Source organism: Pistacia vera, unplaced genomic scaffold (genome assembly GCF_008641045.1).
Source record: "Pistacia vera cultivar Batoury unplaced genomic scaffold, PisVer_v2 Contig189, whole genome shotgun sequence".
Taxonomy (NCBI): Eukaryota; Viridiplantae; Streptophyta; class Magnoliopsida; order Sapindales; family Anacardiaceae; genus Pistacia; species Pistacia vera.
This window is the reverse complement of record NW_022195989.1, coordinates 1454731-1464486: the sequence shown is the minus strand read 5'-3', so window position 1 is coordinate 1464486 and position 9756 is coordinate 1454731. Positions and strand designations below refer to the sequence as shown.

The following is a 9756-nucleotide window of genomic DNA, read 5'->3' as shown; positions in this document are numbered from 1 at the left end:
AAAACTCTTAATATAGACGTTTACCAGGCAAACCAGTGAGCTCGAAATGTTTGCATCTACCGTATGCTCTCTCGCTCTTAAAACTTGAAACCAATTAAATCTACCAACTACTTGTACCAATTAAACCAGTCGTTGAAGGCGGGACAGATGTCGTCTCCGACGGCAAGTCTGGTAACAGTGTTGGCCCCACTGAGACATGATGTACACAATAGTTTCAGTGGTAACGGTGACGACGACGAGGATTGGCTACGGCAAACCAAACACTACAAAAGAAGCTTTTAAATTTAAAACCTGCAAACACCTATTTTTAAATTTTGTAGGTTTTAAATTTTTTAAATTTTAAACTCTAATCATGCTTAATTCTAACAATTATTGCAAAATGCAATAAGCTAAATCCATGTAGTCAAAAAATCACGTAATAGTTACAGTAAATATGAGTTTTATTACAGTAAAATAAATCAACATACAATTTGTAAATTCAAACATGAAAGTTGTAAACCAGATACGAAAACCTTACAAACTAGACATAAAGAATACAACACAATAGCCGAATTCCTTTTGCAGATTCTAAGGAGGAGCATTCTTCTCAGTCAAGTACTTCCCAACGGTTTCTGCAAGTGTTTCCACTAGCTTGGTGTTCACTATAGAAGCAAGGTTTGATAATTTATCATCAACCTCATACTTTATTGTTGACCTTATAATACTTGATGTAAAATTATTCTCAATAATTTTGTATTGAGTTATATAGCGTTTGAAGCCTAGTGCTAAAAATCCTCCTTCAATGGTTTATGTTTCCTTCACACGCTTCTTATTATTAACCTTTGTAATTTTTTCCTTCATATAACCAACTCCAGGAGTTCCTGAAACAAAAACCAAAGAAGAATTAATATTTAATATTCGGTAGCTCAAAAGAAATGTTTGATAAATAATTTGCATTAATTTACCCGGTGGAAATGTAACGTTTAGAAGTGTGCCAACGTGTCCATCACCTTCAAGGACTTTTACTGTTCCAAGTACATCTGGCAGAAATGTATTTATAATTGTGAAGACATGAAGGCTGCCATAGATATCCCACACCGAACAAGCCGTCGCAGCCACCACCGTATTCGCTACAACAAGGCCGTGCATTTTGATGCGATGAATTTGNAGTGAGTGGGTAACGCAACACACAGTCTGGAATGATATCTTTCTCTGTTTTTTCTTTGATGCTAAAGTTTTATGTTGATTAGTGCATGTTGATGCTGAAGTTTTATGTTGATTAATGCATATTATTGCTGAAGAATTCTGTTGATTAATGCTTGTTGATGCTGAAGTGTCCTGTTGATGCTGAAGTGTCCTGTTGATACTTCGGATATATGTGGTATTGTGGGAGTTGTGTGACATTGCTGAAGTATAACATACTGTTGATTATTTCCAGTTTTAGTTCTTTCTTCCATTTAAGTTTGGTCAATGGAGAAAATGTTGATTGATGTTGAACTGGAGAAAATGTTGATTGATGTTGAACTGGTTGGTTGGTGCATTCTGGAGAATTCTGGAGAACATGTAGATCTAAATGGGAAAAAGGCAAGGTTTGACTTTTAGTGGATCATAGGAATTTGATAGCTTAGCATGACATTCGACAGCCCATAATCGGTTGTCACAAAAATTAGTAGTTTAATTCATATCCTCATATTAGAATAGAATAATATATTCTGAAATATAATTGAGAATGACTGAACAAATGTCAAAAAATATTTCTTAGAACGATCAAATGTTTACTTCCATGTGTAAAATCGGCACCACCACTCCAACAATAAGAATTGAAAGGGGAAGATCAGATGCTCTCAACGTACACTTGGAGATCTATGTTACAACTCCATCCTACAAAAGGTTACAACATGATTAAATCACAAAGATGGAATTATGTAAGAAGAAAAAGTGTGTTATTGTAAGCATCAAACTCAATAATAGGAAACCTCGATCTCTTGGGATTTAATTCTAATCCCTTCAAAGGAATGGGAGCAAAGGCTTTATTTTCAAATGCATTCATGAAGTCAAAGGAAGATAATAATTCAACGACATCATTCATGAAGTCGAATATGTAGCTAGCGTAATTAAAAAACTGTAATATTGTCATTAATTTAAATAAGTAATTATTAAAATAAATGCATTTCACAATTTTATGAGGTTAGTTCAACAATTTTAGTAATTAAATTATACCACCCCAACTTTGTATTAATGTTATCCATATTCAAATTCATGACTCATGCGAGCAAATGTTGTAAGTTTGTCACAAATCAAATAATCGTAACGTAATTCAACTCGGTACAATATAAATAAAATTTTTGATTGACGAATACAAATTGATATTTGATGGAAACATTTAATTGATCACATAACTATTATTATGATTTTTTATTAACCAAAGTTGATAACCACCTAATAAGTAAATCCGTAAACTGATTTTGTGGCAAGATTGTGGGATGCACTATGTTTTGCTATCATAACGTATCTAAGTAAAATTTCTTTTCCAAATTTATATAAAAGGATCCTACAATTAATAGAAACGTAGAATTTCAAATAATAATTAACTTCATACCGGTTGAACTAGTAATCAATTAAAAAGAATCGACAATTAACGCAATTAGTTAGGAAACCATCGACGATTAGCACAAATAAATAAAAATAAAAAATAAAAAAAGACAATTAATCTCAATTAAATAAAAATAATATTCATGATCAACCACTATACTCATTCCTTCTGACTTTGTGCTCATTACAGGTGAAGGATATTATTAAGGATTACAACAAACAATGACAACGACATTATTCATGAACGCAACTAAAAGAATATATTTGAATCATTTTATTCATTGATATATCAATACTTTATTAGATCATGTAGAGAAGTCATATGTTGGTCGTACCTCATACCTATTGTCAAACATAATTTCTTAAGCTATACTATAAACCACTAGGTCTAGTGGGTATTACTATTAGTGAGGTTTGCTTTCTTTTTGTTTTTTTAATTTAATTATATCCAAATTCAAAGGGTTCATTCTACATGCTAACATTTTCGTATTCATATATATATAGATTCAATTGAATATTAATAAAACTATATTAGAAAAAAAAATATAAAGCAAAATAGTTGTTATGGGATAATTACAAATGATTCTGTGTCACCGTTGAAGAATATATGATTAAATTGATGAGAGAATATAAATTTTAAAAATGATTTAAATTCATTGATTTGTGATATAAATGATGAAGTAGTCGAATGCTATTCTAGATTTTTTCTTGAAGGGATAGAAGTTGTGATTTGGTTAAAGTTGCAGCAATACCTTGTGAATTAATTTGTAATAATTAGGTGAGAAAGGAAACAAGAACAAAGTAATTATGAAATTAAGGATGGCAGTTTAAAAATCGTGGTCAAATTGGAGATATGTCCAAGTCAATGGGTCAGTTTGTTAGTTATCAAAGAAATGTGGACCAGCTGTAATATTAATGAACGATGTCGTTCTGTAAAAGTAGTTAGAATTGGCTAAAGTACATAGTTCATCACTAAGCCATTTATCTTGTTGGTCTGTTTACTCTTTAGGGGGCGTTTGGACCATATAATGTTTTATTATAAGGGTAAGTTATTTTAACAAAAAGAAAGATCACTTTGAAGATTACTGGAAATATTTAGAAAATGTATTTAGTTGGTTCGAATAAATTGGTGAATCATATGTTTGGTTGGGGGATGAATGTGTGGGTATGTTATATAGATTACTAAATTGCCCTCCTTTTAAATATTAATATAATAGTATTTTTTATTATTATTTTTAAATCAATTTTTTAAAATTGAAATTTTGCGAAAACACCCTAGCCATATAAAGCTTTAATTTATGACAAAATCACCTCTACCTAGCCCAAGCCACTGCCGACAGCAAGCACCACCGCCAGCCGCCACCAACAGTCGATAGAATGGCATGCGATTGGCCTTATATGGCTGATCAATTACACGTTGCCACATTAGCATTGTGAGAAAAAGTTTGTGAGAGAGGGTTGTTGGTGTAGTAATATTCATTGACTTTAACAGGCTTAATAATTAACAAAATTAACTTTAGAAAAGCAAAACAAATAGAATACAAACTTTTTTTTCAAAGGCAAGCCATTTAGTTTGTAGTTTGTGTTTAAAAAATTTGTTGAGTTTATTTACTAAGAAGGAAATATTTTCCCTTGTTAGCGTCGAGTACTTAACGGCTCTAACTAGTGCAGGCCCAGAACATTACACAAAGGGGACATCACATCCATTTTGATATTTACTAAGTTTTAATGCTTTTGAGCACTCTACTTTACTCTTGTAAAGATATCATCCATCACCGTAAAAGAGTTAACCTCTTTGTTAACCATATAATACAGAGGGTGAAGATTGTAGTTCGGGAAAACATAAAGGGCCACCCAGTAAATTTCCAATATGCTGTCGTTTTGAGTTAGTTTTTAGTTAAAACACTTGAGCTCAAATGAGCTACTGTTTTTACTTTACTAATTCTCTTCTCCTTCGTGTTTTCTCTCCTCTGTATATAAGAGAGATTTTTTATTGTTTTCAATTAATTCAATCAATTCAAATCAGATCTAGTTTTTTTCTCTTTTCTTCTTTTTAATCTTCACATGGTATCAGAGCCACTGACTCGCGTCAATGGCTGAGAATTCTGGTGTTGACAGTTCTTCAAAGAACGTGAATAAGCTTGCGTCAATGGCTGAACTTCACTCATCTATAGTTCCTTCAAGTCTTCAAGTGATAAATCCGAAGCTAACAAGGGACAATTACCGTGATAACTACCGTTTTTGGCGCTCGCAAGTTTTGTTCACAGTAGGAGCTCATGGATTGGAAGAGCATTTGATAGGTTTGATCTCCTGTCCTGAGCCTTTACTTACCTCACCTATTGATGTTTCAACTAAATCAGGAATAATTAGTTCTAAGGAAACCCTAGCTAAAGAGAAAATTAATCCTGAATATGTTGCTTGGAAACGCATTGATAAGTTTCTTGTTACCTGGTTACTTGCGTCAATATCCGAGTGTATGTTTAGCTATGTTTCTAAGTGTCAACTTTCTACCGATGTTTGGTTTACACTTGAAAAGGAGTTCTTGTCAGAGTCTAAAGCTAGGGCACTTCACCTGAAAAACTTACTAAAGAATACTCAAAAAGGTAGTCTTAGTGTTAGTGACTACATCAAGAAAATGAAAGGCATAGCTGAAAGTTTAACATCCAGTGGACAAGTTGTTTTAGATGAAGATGTTCTTCAATATGTTCTGGATGGATTAGGTCCTAAATTTGATGTTGTTGTAGTCAATTTGACTTCCAGACTTGAGTCTAGGTTTGATTATGTCAGTATTCAAGAAGCACAGTATCTTCTACAGAAATATGAACTAAGACTAGAGAAATTTAACTCGGTTGATTTTCCAATAAGTTCAGTTCACATAGCTGCAGTGAGTAATTCCAGTAATTCTCAGTTTAAACCTACTCATTCAAGCACTGTAAACACCTTAGTTAGCTCTACTGGCAGTCCAGCTTCTCTCACACAGTTTATACCTTCCCTAAACACTTTATCTAATCCCTCCTACACACAACATTATCCTCTAGAAGCTACTGTTCCCACTGAACAAACCTATTCACACTATACTCCTCCACAACCCTACTATAATCAGTCAGCCTATAGACCTGCCGTCTTTCATAATGTTGGCAGAGGTCATGGTAGGAGCAATGGTAGAGGGAGGCCAATATGCCAAGTCTGCAACAAGATTGGTCACACTGCAGTACAATGTTACCACAGGTATAACTCCAATTATAATGGGACCTCACCTCAATACAACCCTTCCCTACAACAACCAGGTGCTGGATCATATTTCTCTCATGGTTCCCAAGTTTCTGACACCTCTGGACACAATTTTGCCAGCAATTTCACTAGTAACATCCTGCCACAACAATCTGTCCAGTCCTCTCAGTCACATGAAGGATCACAATTTCAAGGACAGCTTATTGAAACCTCTTATCAACCACACTCACAGCCTTCAACAAAACAACCAGGATTCCAAGTACCCAGCAAACAACAACAAACACCTAACCAAGCCTACCTAGCCTCTCACCAGAACATACATAACCAAACATCTAACCAAGCTTACCTAGCTTCTCAATAAACCTTACCTATTAGCTCTAATCCCTTATCAGATCCTGCCTGGTATATGGACTCTGGTGCTACCGACCATGTCACTGCAGATCTTAGTCAGTTGAATGTGAGCAGCAATTATGGTGGAATTGAACAGTTACAAGTAGGCAGTGGTGAGTTTCTTGATATATCCCAATTGGCTTTGCTTCTTTACCTAGTTTTCTACAAAATAAATGTCTACATCTGAAAAATGTTTTGTGTGTACCAAGAATTACTAAAACCTGCTCAGTATATCCAAATTTACTAAAGACAATAATGTTGTGGTTGAATTTAACTCTGACTGTTGCATTGTTACGGACAAGGTTTCCAGAGCAGTGTTACTACAAGGAGAACTTAATGCTGGGTTGTATCAGTTGAGACTTCCATCTGTCAGTTCTCATGACACTTTAGCTCAGTCGTATGTTCCTCTTAATGCACAAAGCCTAGTCTCTGTCATCAGTTACAAACCTCAGTCTGTATCTACTCTCAGAGATAAGACACCACACAAGAGTCATAGGGAGTCACAAACTAGTGTCTATTCCTCTACTATTAATGCTACTGATACTGCTGATAATAAGCACACAAAGTCAGTGCTAGATAGTTGTAATGTCTCTCAAATAAATAAAATCATTTATGTTTCTGATTCTGATTATTCTTTGTCTAATAATAATGATGAATTTGTTAACAATGTTGATATCTCTAATGGCTTGTATGCTGGTACTAATAGTCATATTGTCGATAATACATATAATAAGAATTCTAGTTCTATTGTTCCTGCTGTCTTTGATGCTGATGGAATTAATTCTATTAATAAACATAATGTTGTTGATTCTGATAATTGTCTTGATGGTTTTGATACTGATGGTTTTGATGCTGATGGTATTAATTCTGTTAATAAACATCATGTTGTTAATAATGGTAGTAGTAATTCTGATGCCAATTTGATAACCAGCCATCTGTCTCCTTTAGCTTTTCAAGTCACCTGTCCTAAACAAAACACTTCATCACTCTAGCATAAACGATTAGGACATCCCTATTCTGAAGTTTTTCAGAAAATTATGTTGCAAGTTAACCATAATCCTTCGAAACATATTCCTTCCATTTCCTTTTGTGATGCATGCTAACTTGGCAAAATGCACAAAAACGGTTTTCCTGTCTCTAATTCCAGAGCTACTGTTCCTCTTGAATTAGTTCATAGTGACATTTGGGGTCCATCTCCAGTAGCTTCTATTGAAGGTTTTAAGTACTATGTGCATTTCCTTGATGATTTTAGCATATTTACCTGGCTTTTCCCTTTAAGAACCAAAGCTGAAGTGCATTCTGTCTTTGTTAAATTTCATCATTTAGCTGAGAGACAGTTTAATCATAAACTCAAGTGTCTACAGTCTGATCAAGGTAGTGAATATAAGGGTTTAGTTCCTTACCTAACCAAGTCAGGAATTCAGTTTAAGCATTCTTGTGCTTATGTTCATCAAAAAAATGGACGAAGTGAGAGAAAACATAGGCATATAGTTGAAACTGGTCTCACCTTACTAGCCCATGCTTCCATGCCTATGAATTTTTGGTGGCTTGCATTTGATACTGCTGTATTTTTAATCAATAGGATGCCATCTGCAGTTCTTGATTTTCATTCTCCTTATCAGTTGCTGTTTTGTAGATTGCCTCTTTATTCATCTTTAAAAGTTTTTGGATGTGCATGCTTTCCTTACCTAAGAGATTACAATAGGCACAAACTTAGTTTTCATTCATCTAAGTGTGTGTTTATAGGATATAGTCTAGTTCATAAAGGCTATAAGTGTTTAAGTTCTGAAGGTAAAATCTTTATTACTCCTAATGTTGTCTTTAATGAAGATGAATTTCCTTTTGTGCACAACTTTCTTCAGTCTTCAGTTTCAACTTCTGCACAGTCGACAAACATCCCTTCTAGTATTAGATTTCCTTCTTTGTCAATATCATCATTAGTGTCTCCTACTGGTTTAGTGGCTCCCAGCAGTAAAGTTCCTCCAGTAGTATCATGCTCTGCAACCATTCTTCCTTCAACAGTTGGTGCACAAAATTCCTCCTCAACATCACATTCTCATCAATCCAATAATGTTTCCAACAACACTTCATCTTCAGAACATGTACCAGTCACAACATCCCTTTCAACACCTTCAAAAGTACACCCTATTACCATTAAAAAACAACACACCACATCACAATCTCACAGCTTACAAAATCAGAAATCTTCACACAATCAGGAACCTTATTTCTGCCCTCTTACCGTAGACTTAACATCATCTCAATTTTTCATTACCCCCACTAATAATCCCACTACATCACAGACTCTTATCACACAAAATCAGTCTACTACATCACAAAATCAGGATTCTTCTCAAGATTTGACTCCATCACAGTTCCCTACTTCATCAATTGGTCTACCTACTGCCTTAACCTCTACTGAAACAGATTCCTCACTGTCAACAACATGTTCTCTACCTCTAAACACACATCCTATGTTAACCAGAGCAAAAACCAGTCTTCAACACAAAATTGCCTTTATCATATCTGGTCAAGAACCTGTTCTATCTGAACCTAATTCAGTTACTAAAGCCTTGGTCATTAATGAATGGAGAGAAGCCATGCAACTTGAATATGATGCATTGGTAAAGAATAACACTTGGTCCCTTGTTCCCAAGATGAGTGATATGCAGATTGTTGGTAACAAATGGGTTTTTAGGACAAAGTTTCATGCTGATGGATCCCTTCAAAAGTACAAAACAAGGCTAGTTGCCAAGGGGTTTCAGCAAACCCTTGGTTTGGATTTCTTTGAAACCTTCAGTCCTATAATTAAGCCTTCAACCATCAGAATTATCCTAACCCTTGCTGTGACAAATGGATGGGACATTCAACAAGTGGATGTTAATAATGCCTTCCTCAATGGCACCCTCAATGAAACAGTCTATATGAGAAAGCCTGAAGGTTTTGAAAATCCTCAATTTCCTACTCATGTTTGCAAATTAAACAAAGCCCTTTATGGACTTAAACAGGCTCCAAGAGCCTGGTTTGATAAACTGAAGTTTGCTCTTTTGGACAAAGGATTTAAAAACTCTATATCTGATTCTAGCTTATTCATTTTCAAAAATGATTCCTTCATCATCTATGTCCTTGTATATGTTGATGATATCTTAATTACTGGCTCCAATATCTCATTCATACATCAGCTTGTTCAAGATCTTAATGATCAGTTTGCCTTAAAAACTCTTGGGTCTATTAAGTACTTTCTTGGGTTGGAAACCACAAGGACCTCTACTGGAATTCATTTGAAGCAAACAAAATACACTGTTGATTTGCTGTCTAAAACTAAGATGATTGATGCTCATGCATGTCCCACACCCATGGCTGTTGGCACAAAACTGTCTTCTACTGACAGTGAACTGTTCCAAGATCCCAGCCTCTAGAGAAGCACCATTGGAGCACTTCAATACCTAACTCTAACTAGACCCGACATCAGCTTTACTGTCAATAAGCTGAGTTAGTTTTTACAAGCACCAATGGAGCTTCAATGGCAAGCTTGTAAGAGAGTTTTAAGGTATATCAAAGGTA

The 9756-nt window shown here is 34.8% G+C and overlaps 1 protein-coding gene across 1 annotated transcript; it reads right to left on the bottom strand.

The window, feature by feature from the left end:
* Positions 1–411: 411 nt before the first annotated feature.
* LOC116127071 (S-norcoclaurine synthase 2-like) lies at positions 412–1140 on the bottom strand. Its single transcript, XM_031412734.1, has 2 exons — positions 945–1140; positions 412–860 (listed from the first exon to the last, which is right to left on the bottom strand). The coding sequence occupies exons 1-2, from the start codon at positions 1126–1128 to the stop codon at positions 787–789; spliced, it is 258 nt and encodes an 85-aa protein (XP_031268594.1). The 5' UTR covers positions 1129–1140; the 3' UTR covers positions 412–786.
* Between the last annotated feature and the right edge of the window lie 8616 nt (positions 1141–9756).